The sequence below is a fragment of the Schistocerca gregaria genome, chromosome 11 (genome assembly GCF_023897955.1).
Source record: "Schistocerca gregaria isolate iqSchGreg1 chromosome 11, iqSchGreg1.2, whole genome shotgun sequence".
Lineage (NCBI taxonomy): Eukaryota > Metazoa > Arthropoda > Insecta > Orthoptera > Acrididae > Schistocerca > Schistocerca gregaria.
In genome coordinates, this window is record NC_064930.1 from 112,093,052 (window position 1) to 112,110,093 (window position 17,042).

At 37.8% G+C, this 17,042-nt stretch overlaps 1 protein-coding gene across 1 annotated transcript in view; it reads left to right on the forward strand.

Annotated features, from left to right (window-relative positions):
* The window catches only part of LOC126295275 (sperm-associated antigen 7 homolog), an 81,196-nt gene extending 64,856 nt beyond the window's left edge, over positions 1-16,340 (forward strand). The window contains exon 6 of the mRNA XM_049987704.1: positions 15,378-16,340. Coding sequence (XP_049843661.1) covers positions 15,378-15,541 — 164 coding nt within the window. The 3' untranslated portion in view covers positions 15,542-16,340. The remainder of the gene's footprint in view (positions 1-15,377) is intronic.
* Positions 16,341-17,042: the final 702 nt, after the last annotated feature.

The following is a 17,042-nucleotide window of genomic DNA, read 5'->3' on the forward strand; positions in this document are numbered from 1 at the left end:
CTGTGATTAGCAACAGTAGTGTGTCCTTTACAGTCTCCGTGCCCAAGGTAGCCCACATACCTCACACCACAACTGACCTCTGATCTTCGAAAAATGTTTAGAAATCCTTTTGTTTCCATGTTTCCACTTGGGCCATCAAACATGGGTGCCAATAATTTACTTGAACCACTGTGGCAATGCTTTGTTAGATGTTCGTAATCTAGTAGCTTACCAGTGTCAATAAATGTGGCAGTTACAGCCCCATTCAGAGAATTATGACCTCTCATCTGCCAAGATCCATCAAATGCTGCTACAGTGTCTCTGTGCATTAATTTATTGTATCTGTAAAACCTCAGTGGAGGTGGAGGCAAATCCATCAGTGCACAAAAAGTCTGGGCAGCTCTCCTGCCGCTTCCAATACATCACAATGCATAAGCAAGCTGAATATGTATACTGTGATGTCGACTATCAGTTACTGGCAATGTCATAGTATCACTGTGCATCTTACACGAGTTACAGGTAATCACTGACTGATTTGAAAGACCTCTTCTTGCTGAAATGTCCTCAGAAGCGTCAATATTATCTTCACAATTGCAGTACTTACATTTCACAGCACTCTTCAAAATTCTTCACAGCATATTTAGGTCCACAACAGCATTTCCGTCATTATTGCTGCTCACAATGCTACTAGGCTTGTTCTTATTACATTCAGGAAGCGAAAGTTTACGTCTAGAAGCACTGTCTGTAGGCAGTTCCCAAGGGCAACTTTTGAAGCAACTGATGTGTATTATTCGGTTGTGTTTGGAACTGGTTGCCGTGAAACTTTTGTTTGGGGCTAAATTTCTTTACTCTTGGCATTTGTAGCACAAGAAACACACACACACACACACACACACACACACACACACACACACACACACACACACACACACACACACACAGAGAGAGAGAGAGAGAGAGAGAGAGAGAGAGAGAGAGAGAAACAAAACAACACACAATAACTACAAAACCACACGTGTATGAAATTCCAAAATCATATATTCTCAGATCTTTGTGTACGTTCGAACCATAGCCTTCTAGACATGCCTGTACTTTGGTTCCAGGAGTCAGTGCCTTCTAGAATACGCCTGTGTTAATGATCCGTAACTAACGACAGAAAAAACAGAACAACAAAATAATGCATCACCTATTCTGACGCACTTCAAACTGACAAATGGGCGTGGCCCCTGTGCAACATTATGTTCAACATCAATTTTAGAACAAACTGAAAATGATAATGCCCATAAACTATACATTTTTTAAATCAGCATGAAATTCTCTTTTCTATAGACCAAGAAGCATGTCCGCTTAACAGTATAAAAAAAAATGTTATTTCAATAGATATTCAGTTCCTGGAATTTATAATTCTAAATCTCATCTTCCTCAGAACACAGCTGACAGCTACTGTGATGAGCTTACAGAAAATTCAGAATTTCTCTTCTTTCCCTTCTATGGCAATGCTTCATGTAATGTCAATGCGTTGCTCTATAGGTTTAATGTTAGAACTTCTTTCAAGGCCATTAACACACTAAGTCAGTTGCTTGTACATAATATTAAAAGTAACAATAACAATTTTGCAGTTACAGGTAATGTAAAATCCAGTACACTGACCACAAAGCTTTTTATACCGGCCAAACGTGCAGACATTTCAGAACTCTATACAACGAACGTATACAAACAGGGAGAAAAAATGTAGAAGATAAATTCACGTTTGCTTCCCACCCAATCACGTAATGTTACCAGTATTGAAAATAACGTTACAGTTTTGCACAAAGTGGAGCAGGACTCCCCTACGCACTTTCTGTAAGAAATGCAATATTGTAAGCATGTGCACTACGATAAGAACAAAATTATTAAAGAACAGAAATACTCTAAAAAATTGTTTTTTTGTGATACCTTCCAGAATGAGTTCAATATGTTCAAACGTATATGAACCTAGCACTATCACTTATTGTTACACCGTATGTGTACCTCACTTACTGTAAACAGCAGCCCGTGCTCAGTACTTCAGACTTCACGTTGTGTAAATATCTTGTTTGTGTACAGAGTTAAATTTCCTGATAGTGCTTGTGCACCATTGCTGGCTTTCTAGCCTTGACACTTTTCCATCAAGGTTCTCTGAGCATAATCTCTTGTCTTTACTTTTTTCATATTATTTCTTTTTATGCTGTTCCATCATATGTGTCTCTATAAATATTTTCTGAACTATGTAATGCTGCATTTTGTTGTCGTTTGCTGCGCCTCTCCTATTTAAGCATTGCCTCTTCGCATTCTCACCAGTCTGTATCTGTGTACTTCCATAACACTAGGCTCATAAGTTTGTTTATTATGTATGCTTTCTTGTTAAAATTTGGACAAGTTGTTATACAATGTTATTTACACAGAAGTGCCAAAGAAACTGCTATAGGCATGTGTATTTGAATACAGAGATATGTAAATAGGCATAATACGGCTCTGCGGTTGGATGTAAATAGGCATAATACGGCACTGCGGTTGGCTATGCATATACAAGACAACAAGTGTCTGGCACAGTTGTTAGATTGGTTACTGCTTCTTCAACGGCAGGTTATCAAGATTTGAGTGAATCTGAATGTGGTGTTATAGTCGGAGCATGAGCAACAAAACATCATCAATATGGGCTTTCAGAGCCGAAGACCCCCTTTTGTGCCCTTGATGACTATGTGACTCAAAGCTTTACACCTCGCATGGGCCTGTCAACACCGACATTGGACTGTTGATGACTGGAAACATGTTGCCTGGTTTGGACAAGTCTCATCTCAAATTGTATTGAGCTGATGGATGTATGCAGTTATGAATCCATAGACCCTGTGTGTCAGCAGAGGTCTGTTCAAGCTGGTGGAGGCTCTACAATGGTGTTAGGCGTGTGCAGTTGGAGTAATATGGGTCCCCTGATATGTCTAGATATGACTCTAACAGGTGATATGTACATAAGCATCCTGTCTGATCATGTGCATCCATCATGTTATAACATCCCAGCTTCCTCAACCAAATTATAACGTCCCAGGACTTTCTGCACCAAATTATAACATTTCAGCTCCTCAACACCAAATTAAAACGTTGCATTAGGAGGTGTCTGCTTCGTGCAAAAGGTCTTGAGTTCATATTGACGACAACAAGTAATTCTTCATTACAGACGTTTATTTACAAACAGAACTGACAGACTTCACAGACTCAACAACTACTGACTCTCCGAGCTAACCGCACTGCATATCCGAACTGAACTGACCACTGACAACTCCTAGGTGTATTAATATCTTTCCAAACAATGAGAGTCTTTGACAATGTTTTGTTTACAATACGATAGCAATTCACAACGTAAAACTAAATTAGACATTACATAATTTTAGTACAGATTAAAGTAAGTAAAAGGATCAGTACATATAAATTCTTACAAGCATAATTTCCAAATAGATTTTATAACATTTTTCTACCAGCTTTTGGATAACCTTCACCAGATTTGTACCGATGTTTCCAGAAATATCTTGACATTTGATTCTGGATATTTCTTGAGTGATTTAGAACAACTATTTATATGTAAAATGATTTAAATCGTGTTTCAAAACGTAAATAAATCCCTTCAGCAATATTTCTTGATACAAATCGTCTTTCGAAACTAGGCCATGAAACAGCTTTCACAAGTTTTCGCATTTTTGCGATCATAATACAGAACCTCTCCATAGAAAGCTCCAGAAGTGCGCATCAAACGCTCATTCACAGACTTTCTCTTTAGCTGGTGAGTTTTTAAAAGTATCTTGTCCATATTATACGAAATAATTTAGCTCAAGACTGATAATTTATACAATTAATCAGAGCAACAACAAACAGTGAGTCTTTCTTTTACAAAATGAAATATAATTACAAAATTGAATGAAAATAGGTTACTAACACTAATATATATTTACATTAATTCTATTTTTGTTCTTTCTGTGCAAAATGTCCTAATATTGACACAGTACAATATTTAAACATCACCAAAGTTTCCCTTTACATTTTGCATATCTGTATCGACATCCCCTAAAAGTCTACAGTATCGAATACTTCAATATGTCCCAATATGTCCTGTAATGTTACAATGTCCAGTGTGCATGCTGACAGACATGGGCAATTCCAGCAGGACAGTGTGTGAGACCCCACACGTACAGAATTGCTACAGAGTGGCTCCAGGAACACACTTCTGAGTTTAAACACCTCCACTGGATGCCAAACTCCCCAGACATGAACATTATTAAGCATAATTGGGATGCCTTGCAACATGCTGTTCAGAAAAGATCTCCACCCCCTCATACTCTTAAGGATTTATTGACAGCACTGGAGGATTCATGGTGTCAGTTCCCTCCAACACTACTTCAGACATTAGTCGAGTCCATGCCGCATTGTATTGGGGCACTTCTGCATGCTCGCAGGGGTCCTACACGATGTTAGACTTGTGTAACAGTTTTTTTGGCTCTTCAGTGTATTTAACATGATGTATTTCATACTATGCTGTATTGTCTTAATGATGTTTGTTGTTACTTTCTCTTTTTTATGTAATATAATCCATTTGTCCCTTGCTTTTTAATGTTGTTATGTATCTTTATTCAGATAACCAGTTGAAAATAGCTCTGGTTGGTGAAGCTGGTTTTGATGTTAAAAAATAAAATTGCAACTGCTGCTATTAATTTCCAGTTGATTAGTACAGTTTCAAGTATCATTAATCATCATGCTCAACATGCTGGACAGGAAAAAAATCTTGCATATCAGTTACAGGAATTTAGTATGGTCGGACTCACAAGCGGAAGGACGACATTCTAAATCTGTGTCTGGCCTCAATGATTTAGGTTTTTTGTGATTTACCTAAATTGTTCTAGGCAAATGGGATGATTTCTTTGAAAGGTGCTTCTGATTTCCTCCCCCATCCTTCCTTATGCTCAGGTGCTCCATCTCTAATGACCTCATTGTCTGTGAGACATCAAACACTGATTTTCCTTCCTTCCCAAACACTGATTTTCCTTCCTTCCGAAGACTGTATTAGTGCAGCTCTCCACACTGCTCTATCTGAGAGAGCCTCTTTTCATCTCTGCACAATTACAACAACTTCCAATCATTTGAATGTGCTTATTGTATTCTTCTCTCCGACCCCTTCTACTGTATTCCTCCCCCCCCCCCTCCCCTCCATGCTTTCTTCTGTTAGTAAATAGACTGTTACTTATTGCTTCAGAATGTATCCTATCAACCAGTCCCTTCTTTCTCTCATCTTCTTTTATCTATCTAATCTTCAGCATTCTTCTGTACCACTACATTTCATACACTTTTATTCCCTCCTTGCCTAGAGTGTTTATCATACAAATTTAACTTTCACACAAGGCTACGCTCTTGTGAAATCCCTTTATAAAAGACTTCCTGACAATGAAATTTGTATTTGATGTTAAAAGAGTCTCTCTCTCTCTCTCTCTCTCTCTCTCTCTCTCTCTCTCTCTATCCTCTCTACTTTGGGCATCATCAAGAATTTTGCTGGCCAAATAACAAAACTTATTGACGGACTTTAGTTTCTCATTCTTTAATATCTGTGACAATATTATAATGCCATCATCAAACATAATTTTTTTTTCTCCTTGATCTAAGATTTTTGTGTGTCCAGAAAGAAACATCTACAATTTGAATGCATTACCAGTTCTGACTAATGGCAGTCAGATATAAATGTGTAATGCAGTAAGCATTGGGAACATGAATTTGGAATTTTTGGGAGAGGAATAAATGGGCAGGGGACAGACTTGAGAGGAAGAGATAATTATGACTGTAGAGGGTCTGGGCCCCATACAGAGAGGTGAAACAGGGAAACACTGAGACTATGAGAGGTGGGAAGGTGACATTAGGAGATTTGTAGGGGAGATGAAGATGCATGGAGTTGGATATGCGAATGTGTGGGAAATATGGGTTGGGAGCAGTGGAGGTCATATAACTCATTATTATTATCAGTATTATTATGATTTATAACAGTAAACACACCAAATGAGTTAACTATGTTGCTTTTCATATTTCATCACTAGTTGGAAATGTCCCAAATACCTAGGACTATTTGATGTATAGGTGAATAATTGGTGCAGATTCCAGTAAAGACTCTTTCATAGTTGGCAAATTGATATTTCATCAGTGCCAATTCTTCTTCTTCTTCTTCTTCTTCTTCTTCTTTTGTTTCACTCTACTATGTGGGGAGTATATTTTCTGTTATTCGGAGTTATCGTAAGTCCTCCACTTCCTTAAACCAATTTTGTTGTGATTTTCGTTGTGGAAATAGTAATTTTTTTTCTGTTCTGAGGATGTGTCCATAAAAATCAATTCTTCATTTCCTAATTTTGTTTGAGAGTTTTTCAGTAGTTTGATAAAGGTTTGCATTTTTTACATGAATTAATTTGTTGTTTTGAAATCTGGGACCAAGGATTTTACTTAATATCTTCCTTTCTTTCATCTCCGACCTTTCAACTGGGCGATGGTTGGTGCTGGACAATGTTTCCGCTGCATACAGGACTTCTGGTTTGATTACTGTATGGTAATGTCTTATTTTTGCATTCCATGGCAGAAACTTGTTGTTGTGCATGTGTTTGGTGAGTTGGAACACCAGTTCAACTTTACTTCTTCTAAATTATCTTTCCTTTTTCTCAAGGTCATTCCAGCTGATCAGTTCTCCAAGATATTTAAATTCTTTGACAATGTCAGTTTTGGAGGATTTCTTGTGTTCATCAATATCTTGACCTTTTCAAAGGAGATTTGGAGACCTATTTTTCAGCTGTTTTTGTAGTTTGAGGATGTGTTCTGTGGCTTCTTCCTATGCCTTGGCTATTAGGGCCATATCATGTGCAAAGGCTAGACAACTGACTTTGATGTCTTTGTTTTTTGTTCCTAGTCAGAGTCCAGTATGTTCCACTCTCTATTTTTCCTAGGACACATAAATAGCAGTAAAGTGAGTCATCTTGCCATTCACCAGTTTTTATCTCAAAAGCGTTGGAGAGTCCACCCATGAATTTGAGTATGTAGTCATAAGGGTTTCTCTGATTAGGTTAGTTGTTTTGTTGCTTAGGTTTAACTCTTTTAGTCAATGAAAGTGAAAACAGGATTTTGCTCTTCATTTTTTGTATGTTGTGAGGTTTAAGATGTCCTGGGGAGGATCTCCCTTTCCTGAAACCTGCTTGGTATTCTCAAAGTTGCTGGTGTACTTGGAGTTCTGTCCTATTTAGTAGGACTCTAGAGAATATCATATATGTTATATCTAGGACTGAGTTGTTGGAGTTTGTTTGGGCACTTTCTTGTGGAGCGGGTATATGAGAGCTGTCTTCCATTCAGCTAGGATTCTTTAATTTGACCAGATTTGTTCAAAGATGCTTCAGAGAGAATCTATGGCATTTTTGTTGACATTTTTCCAAAGTTCAGCTGTGATTTGGTTTTCTGCTGAGGCCTTATACTTTTTGAGATTCGAAATAACTGTCTGTAGTTCTTCAGCGTAGGCTGGTTCATAGTTAGTATTTGTTATTGTTGAGGTCCATTTTTCTGTGGGTTCTTCACAGTTGAGAATGTTTCTGAAATATTCTGCCAATATTTTGCAATTATCCTTGTTGTGGCCAATATTTCCATTTTTGTCTTCCAAGCTTGTTTTTTGGCTTTGGTTAAGGAAGTTAATAGTTTGGCTTTACTTATTAGGCTTTCATGTACGTGATACCAGTTTTGGTTTTGCATGTCTTCAGTTGTGTGGGGAAACTCCTTGGAGTTTATTATCTTTTTTGAATCTCATTTTATTCTTTTAGGGTTGGAATGGGTTTGAGTTTTATTTTAGAAAGTTAGCGATCAGAATCTTGGTTATCTTCTCTGAGGACTTTGACATTTTGTATTTCTTTATGGCTCTTTACTTTGTTGCCACTTGATCAAGTTGTAATTCAAGTAGGTGTGGATTCGGTGGGACCCGTGTTTCCAGGGTAGCTTTTTAAAGGCCGTGGATGTAAGGATAATGTTGTATGCTTGGCATAATTCTGTCAGTCTGGTGCCATTTTCGCTAGCTCTATTATGTGCTGAGAAGTTTCCAACAATTTTTTTTTGCATTTCTTCTTCTTCTCTATCTGGGCATTAAAATCCCTCAGAAGTAGGACATTGTGTTTTTTCTGGTATTTTCTGCACATCATCATTGAGTTAGCCCTAAAAACATTCCACGTTTTCTGTGCCCTTTTTATTGTCTTCATTTGTGGGGGCATATGCAGTCACGATGGTGTATACTTTATTGGAAGATTTGAAGATAAGTGTAGAGCCTCTTTCTGATTGTGATTCAATATTGATAATTTATTTTTATTATTATTTTGAGCTTTGCCTCATTACAGAGGCTTATCTCCAACATAATAATTTACGTGGAAATTACAATACAAACAATAAACTTTCTTAAACTATATTCTCAAAAATATTCCTCCAGGTGTTTCGATCTTGTGTGTCTTCTTCCTCTGCGCCCATTCTCCTCATTGTGTGCTGTACATTTTGGAGCCAGGTGGTCATAGGTCGTCTTCTTCTTCTTCTTCTTCTTCTTCTTCTTCTCCCTCCGGTTCCCACTCCAGTATCAATTTTGGTATTCTGGTTTTCTCTATTTGTTGTACATGCCCGTACCACTGTAATTCCTTCCTATCCATTACGTCATATATTATTTCTTGTATTTCCATTCTCCTTATTACTTCAGTGTTAACTTATCTTTTCTTTCGTAGAGATTCTTGCCGATCTTCTCCAGAAGTCCATCTCTAGAGCTTGTAATTTTATAATGTGCCTCATGTTAATTGTCCAGGTTTCCGTTCCATACGGAACCACACTCTCTAATATGGATTTGTATATTAATTTTTTAGTTCTGCTCATTACATTCCTGCTCCATAAGACTGAGTTAAGCATCCCAATCACCCTCCATCTGCTACTAATTCTTTTATTGATTTCTGACTCTGATTTTCCCTCGATTTCTAAAATTGATCCCAAATAACAGAAAGTGTTTATCTTTTTGATTTTCTTTCCTTCAATGTATAGCTCATCTGAATCTGTTCTGTTTTTTGGTAATTAATCTTCAAACCCTAAGTTTTGTATGCTATTGCTAGTTGATATCACATATAGTTAGCATTCTCTCCATCTTGTGCTATGACTACTTGATCATCAGCAAATAATAAATGATGTAGGTAAACTCCATCTCTTATTTCTAATCCCATACTATTACATTTACAAGACCATGTTCTAAGGCTAATATCTATATATATTTTAAATAATGATGGTGACATGGGTCAGTCCTGTAAAAGGCCTTTTCTTGTTCTAAATTTCTGTGAAAGTTTATTACCAACTTTCACTTGGCAAATGTTATCTTTGTACATCTGTTGTATTATTTTAATCAAGGAAGGGTTTACATTTGCCATATGTAGTGCTCTCCAAAGTAATTTTCTTGGAACAGTATCATACACTTTTTCTAGATCTATGAAAATTAATCCTATATGTTTTCATTTTTCCTATGTTTCTTCAAAATCTGTCGTAATGTGAAAATATGGTCTACACATCATCTCCCAGCGCTGAATCCACATTGTTCTTCTTGGGTTCTAAGATTTTTTCCCAGTTTGTTTTTAATTACTTTCGCAAAAATTCTCATTAATGTGTTTGTAACACAAATTCCTCAATAGCTTGAACAAATTTTGCGATCCCCTTTCTTAACTATTGTATTAATGTAACCTAGCTTCATCTCATTGGGTATTGAATCTCCATGTATCATTTTGTTGAAGAGCTGTGTTATCAGTTTCACAATTTTGCCACCACCATATTTCAGACACTCCAGATTGATATTGCCTGGTCCCGGTGATTTACCATTCTTTCCCACCTGAAGTACTTCACTTTCTAAAATCTGGATCTCATCATCGTCATGTCCTTTATCTTCCCCTGTTCCTTCTTCTAGATATTCTTCTCTGTCCTCATTTAATAATTTTTGGAAATACTCTTCCCATTCCTTTTGTGTTATCAGTTGGAGATTAGTTTTGCTTTTTGTATCCTGTCGAAGCCCTTTCAATACTGACCATGCTTCTTTTGCTCTCCCAAATCCTAATTTGCTATTCACCTTGTCGCATGTTCTTTCCCATGCTTCATTTTTTGCCATCCTTATTTTTTTTCATCACTTCATTCTTCTTTTCCTTGTATATTGATCTTGTTTCTTCTGATTTATCATTCAACCACTGAAGGAACACATTTCGTTTTTCTGTAACGAGGACCTCTAGTTCCTCTGATTACCACTCTGCTGCATGGTTGTGGTTGCTATCTTTTTTACCCAACACCTCTGTTGCTATGATTTTCACATTAGCTTTTATATAGTCATATATTTCCTCTGTACTTCCTTCAAATGATTCAACCAGTTTCCTTTCCATACTGGCTGCAAAGAGTGTTCTGATACTTTCGTCTTGTAGGCTGTCAATGTTAAAAGGTAAATTTTCATCTTTCTCAGTCTGGTTCGTTTTATTTATGTTACTTGTATCACTCCTTGCATTCTTCCATGGCCAGAAAGACTTCAATATTGATAATGGAATTCAATTTATTTTTGTCTGTTATGAAGCCAGTTCCAATGTGTGGTGAGCTGTTGTCCCCCTTCCCCGTATCCGAAAACCTCCAGAATCGAAACTGTTTTCGTCCAAGAATCTAGTTTCCTGTATGGGCGTTATCAGACATTTGTGATTCTTAGGGCTGTCTGTAAGCTGTTTTAATCTTCCAGGTTTTAGAAGAGAATTGATGTTGAAAGTAGCTATGTAACTTCGTTTTCTATACTCAATCTTGTTTGCGGTTTCAAGATGCTCCAACTCATCTCTGTGTAATACTGTAGACACCCCATTATCTAATTGTCTGCTTCTCTTGGGTGCGGTGTATTGTTCACCTGGGGTAATTCGTATCACATCTCACTCTTCCATGACTGATAGTATTGTGTATGGGGTGGCACCTGCTGTTCGAGCCACTTGTTTACAACCACGTTTATTAGCCCTGGAAGTTTCTCTCAGGTGCCCCTAACCTGGGGAACAGACACTGACCAAAGGGCACCCAATCTGTGGACAGTCACCTTTGGTTTTTGATTTCTGTGTTGGTCAGCATGTGGTATTTTATTTCCCATTTACCCTGCATAGCTATAGAGCCTTCTCCTATCCAACACCTGGGGACAGACCTGGTAGGGGAACAGTAACCCCCTGGGATTACTACTACTACTACTACTACTACTACTACTACTACTGTTACGCTACTGGCAAAGGAGGAAAGATAATGGTGTAGCATAAAAATTGTACTTACCAGACTTGGAAACCTCTCCACACTGTCTCACATAATTAGGACATATAATACCGATGATTATCAGCGAATCGGATAGAGAGGTGAATCTGGTAGCCCTCTCATTACTGAGGAATAAGTTATGTGCCAACTCTGGTTTGACTCTTTCTCTTGTGTCATCATCATTGTCATTGTCCACAACAACAATAAATGTGATACTATGCTATAGACACACTCCTCACAGTGGCTTGCATGAAGAAGTTACAACTGACCAACATCTGACATGCAAAACATTATGGTGGCATTGACTTGAAGATGGAAGGAAGATTAGAGTTTATTTTGCTGTCAACAAACAGCTCATTAGAGACTGAGCAGAAACACAAAATGTTTCAGGAATGAGGAGGGAAATCGGCACTACCCTTTCAAAGGAACCATCCTGGCATTTGTCTGGAATGACGTAGGGAAATCACGGAGTGCCCAAATCTGTATGGTCTGTGAATCACATAGCTAAATAAGTAATACAGTTTCGAGTCCAATGCATTTTGGATCAGCAACTCTAATTACAAGGACTGAGTAACGTCCTTCATTTTATTGTCTTCATTTGGACACAGATCATGGGTCAACAGTATCCATGAGAAGGTTTTGCATGGGTATTCACTTCAACAAAATTTGTCATATCTATTAATATACTGATGTACATTACAGAATAGTGTCAAATTTCATGAAGTGCATGTGGTACTTTTTCTGCAGCTAAAGAAAGGTAATAGATAAAATGAAGCAGGCATAACTCTCCAAAGCATTAATCAGTTCTTGGAAATAGTGTGGCAGGTCTGAAATATTGTGGACTTGATAGAATCATCAGAGAAGTTATTTTACTATGGATCTCCTCCTAATAACAAATTACATTTAGAATCTTTTTTATATACAGGAAGAATATGTACACAATTGTGAATATTACATCTATAGTAATACAGGACCTCAAACAGAACTACAATTAAGGTTTAATCAGATGGAAACAAAACAATTAGATAAATGACAAACTGTTACATGCTCATTATTACTAAATGCAATTTTCGTAGTCTCCTCAAGTGTGCTGCCGGATTCTAAAATCAATACAATTTGATCTTTTGGTGATCTATCCGTCTACTGTCTTCAGGAGAGCACTGCTGCCACTGCATCCCACCGAAAACTGAACTAAGGCTGCAAATATTCATCCTATGCAGGCCTTATATACCGTACACGGTTCATGCACTTCCCTTCACAGTTGCTGCTCCCCTACACAGGACTCGGAGAACCACTCCTGGTAGAACACCGGCACCAACTATATACTGCACTCAGAGACTATCTTCAAACACTCGAGCTGGTCACTCCAAAGAGCATTGCATTTTCATGTGAGATAGCAGAATGTGAAACACTGGGCTAAGAGGAAAACACTTATCTTTATTAATCAAATTATCTGCCAATCTAATTTCAATTGCCTCTTTTCAAACATTGTTCCAAAACCTGGAAGAACTGGTAACCATTGTAGTCTCACCAACTTCCGTCCCATGACCCTTGTTCACAGTGTTTCAGTACCACCAATTTTCCCAGCTGCTGTAGCCTTTTTTGAATTTCCATATTGATATTGAATTTTGTATATGCCAAGCATTGTAAGTCCCAAATAATCTTTGACAGAGCTGAGTAGTGCCCTAATCTTGGAAGTGGATGGAATACATTCTTAAATTTAAACTCCTTAAAGTTCTTCCAGTCTAAAACAATACTGACCAACTGTAAGGAATAGAGGCCACAGATCTGTCAACCTCCCCTTGCAAACAAACAAATGAACTTGCTCAGCATTTCTGATGAAAACTGGCACTGTGCATCGGCCACCGTATCCTTCATGGACTCTTTACACTTGCATGTGTCTGGCTACTTTGTACAACCAGCCACTACGTACTCATACTGATATATCCTTGTTTCTCCCCCCCCCCCCCCCCCTGCCACCTCATGTGATCTCATAACTAAAGACACTGTTACAGAACAAATGAATTATGAACGGTTTATGAAGATATAAATTGCAAATTGTAATTGTAAAATTAGAAACTCGTGTTATTGAGTAATGTGAATTAGTTCATCTTTTAAAATTTATGACTTTGTTTACATTTGCTTATATGCAATTTATAATCATCAGGACAACTGATTATCTGGGGGGGGGGGGGTTACATTCTTGAATTTTAACTATAAAAAACATTTATGTTAGGTTTAAAAAGCATAAAGAAACTGTAATAACAGAAAAGTATCGTAATACATGAAGTACTTTTGCAAACACCAAGAAGCACATGTATTCAAACAAAAGTGGCATTAGAAACTTCAGTAGAACAATTGGCACATTCAAATATTTGTATTGTATAAAGAGCAGAACCAATTGTACAGTTCTGCAGGTTTTGGAGCAGCCATGATATCCAGCACTTATGATGAGGAACATATTCTGCCACTGAGTGGTCAGCTCTGCTCATAGCCACAGTGCAGGGGTTACAGCAGAGCTGATTTTGACATGACTGTTTTCACAGGCGGCTCTGTCTCAGATAGGTGGGACAAATCTGTGAAGGGACTGGAAGAGGATGTTCCAGGTGGGTATATCAAATAGGTCTCACACCTGTTATTCCCCAGTCATATGACCCATGTGGCGAGGGGTCAGGAATTGGTGTGGCCAATGGATAGACTGGGATATTCCACAGAGGACTTTCTGTTACCAATCTCTCTATTACTTAAAGCATTTTGGAGCATATACTGTACTCGAACATTATGAATCACCTTGAAGAAAATGACTTACTGATACATAACCCACACAGATTCAGAAAATATCATTCTTGTGCAACATTGCTAGCTCATTATTCCCATGAAGTAATGAGTGCTTTCGACAAGCGATCTCAGATCGATTCCATATTCCTAGATTTCCAGAAGGCTTTTGATACAATTCCTCACAAGCGACTATTAATCAAATTGCGTGCATACAGAGTATCGTCTCAGTTGTGTGACTGGCTTCGTGATTACCTCTTAGAGAGGTCTCATTTCGTAGTGATAGACGGTAAATCATCGAGTAAAACAGAAATGATATCTGGTGTCCTGCAAGGTAGTGTCATAGGCCCTCTGCTCTTCCTGATTTACATAAATGATGTAGGTAATAATCTGAGCAGCCACCTTAGACTGTCTGCAGATGACGCTGTAATTTACCGTGTAGTAAAATCATCAGACAATCAATTACAATTACAAAATGATCTAGAGAGAATTTCTGTATGGTGCGAAAAGTGGCAATTGGCACTAAACAAAGAAAAGTGCGAGGTCATCCACATGGGTACTAAAAGAATTCCTATAAATTTTGGGTATATGATAAATTGCGCAAATCTAAGAGATGTCAATTCGGCTAAATACCTAGGAATTACAATTATGAGCAACTTAAATTGGAAAGACCACATAGATAATACTGTGGGGAAGGCGAAAAAAGACTGTGCTTTGTTGGCAGAACACTTAGAAGATGTGACAAACCCACTAAAGAGACAGCCTACATTAGACCTGGCCGTCCTCTGCTGGAATATTGCTGCGTGGTGTGGGATCCTTACCAGGTAGGATTGATGGAGGACATGGAAAAAGTGCAGATAAGGGCAGCTAGTTTCGTGTTATCATGCAATAGGGGTGAGAGTGTCACTGATATGATACACGAGTTGGGGTGGCAGTCACTCTAACAAAGGCAGTTTTCTTTGCGGCGAGATCTATTTACAAAACTTCAGTCAACAACTTTCTCTTCTGAATGCAAAAATATTTTGTTGACACCCACCTACATAGGGAGAAATCATCATCCTAATAAAATAAGAGAAATCGGAGCTCGGACGGAAAGATTTAGTTGTTCCTTTTTCCCATGCGCCATTCGAGAGTGGAATGGTAGAGAAGTAGTATGAATGGTTCGATGAACCCTCTGCCAGGCACTTAAGTGTGAATTGTAGAGTAACCATGTAGATGTAAGACATTGTTTGGCATTCCATTGTTTCATATTAACACTTGTCAGTATGAATAAAACTGAAATTGTAACATTCCAGTACCTAGCGAGAACAAGAAGGATGTCCGATCGATTGAGCAGACACTGGCTGACCTCCAGAGGCGGAAACGTCAGAAGGTGGATGGTGGAACTCATCAGGAATCACCCCCGCCGGGCAACGACGGGACGATGGAGCAATCCGAGGCTGCTAAGTCTTCAGCCTGAGGGCAGTGCCAGCATTCAGTCTCGTACGGGACTTTTAGAGCGTGCTTGTGGATTACCAGAGAGACACACAATATAACTCGGAAATCGGCAGGTTCAGTAGTGTCTTGCAAAACCCACGTTTTATGCTTCGTACCTTTGTGACGTAATTCCTATTATAATCATTATATGTGCTCAATGAAATATGTTTTGGTTTATTACAAAGTTCATTGACTAAACTGAGTGTGTCACAGCAAACCCTTGCTGTTTCGAAGTCCTCTGTTATCTGGAGCATATGCTGTTTGGTGTGTTTTAATGACTGAGTGCTATACATCAAAATAGCTGACTTTTCTTGCTCATAATATACCTTTCATCATTTTTGTGCCTCTGACAATTCCTGCCATAGTTTATAGAAGTGACGAGCTTTGTAGTTTTCTTTTATCGGATAATTTTCAGTCGTGATTTGTGTGTGTTCAGTAGTTTTCTAGGTAATAAGTGATAGAAAGCAAATACCCAGTGGTGGGGCACTGTACGTTCCTAATGAATCGGGTTTTCATTTAGTGCCTTACAGAGCCAAATGTTGTCAACATCTTTTTCGGTAACTTCTGAATCAGAAAATGGCATAAAGATTACAGGTGTGTTGTGTGTGATCTGTGTGTTCCAGATCACAAAGAATATTCATTTTATTAAACTATATTGTCTTTTGTGCTGCAATTCAGTCATTTTTCAGATTTTTCCAGCACACAGTGTTTCTGTACAATATTGTTTGTAATATTTATGTCAATATTTATACCAAATTGAATTAAATGATGTATAATCAGCATTTTGTGTTATTCCTTTTTTAAAAGCCAAGAACAACATCACGTAATCGTGTATTATTATTTTTTGCATGCTGATGCATCACATAGAAAAATCAACTTCTCATGACAGATTTAATGTTTTGTTTACTTGTACTGAGTGGTATAAAATTATTGTGAGGGATGAATTTCGAAGGTAATACACTTAATCATCAGATACCAATTTATGCTGCCAGTCTCTGGCAGTGGTAGTTGAGAACTCAAAAGCTTAGCTGGGGCCGTAAATTTGTATCTGGTGATGAAGCATATTAGCCTCAAGATAAATCACATATAAACATTTAAATTGAATAAATATGACTGAATAGAAAATAATTTTTTCATTTAAATACATCTCTTCAATGCAAGGAAAGTACATATTTATGTAAATATGTCTGTTCAATGCAGTTACTCTGACAAAGACAGTAACACTTGCTGTCAACGTGGAGTAACCTAACACTGAAGTGACACCCAAGTTCATGTGTGGCAAATAATTATAATTAATTATCACTGAATTAAGTTATTAAGTCCTCGAAGTCTGTCATACCAGTACAAAAATAACATGCACAGTAAATATTGGCAGTAACCCTGTTCAGAGCTTGATCCTATTTTCACAGTGAGAAATATTGAAGTTTGTCACAGTTTACAGTGGGCATTACTGAAGATTGGCACAATTTATGATATTAATTTCA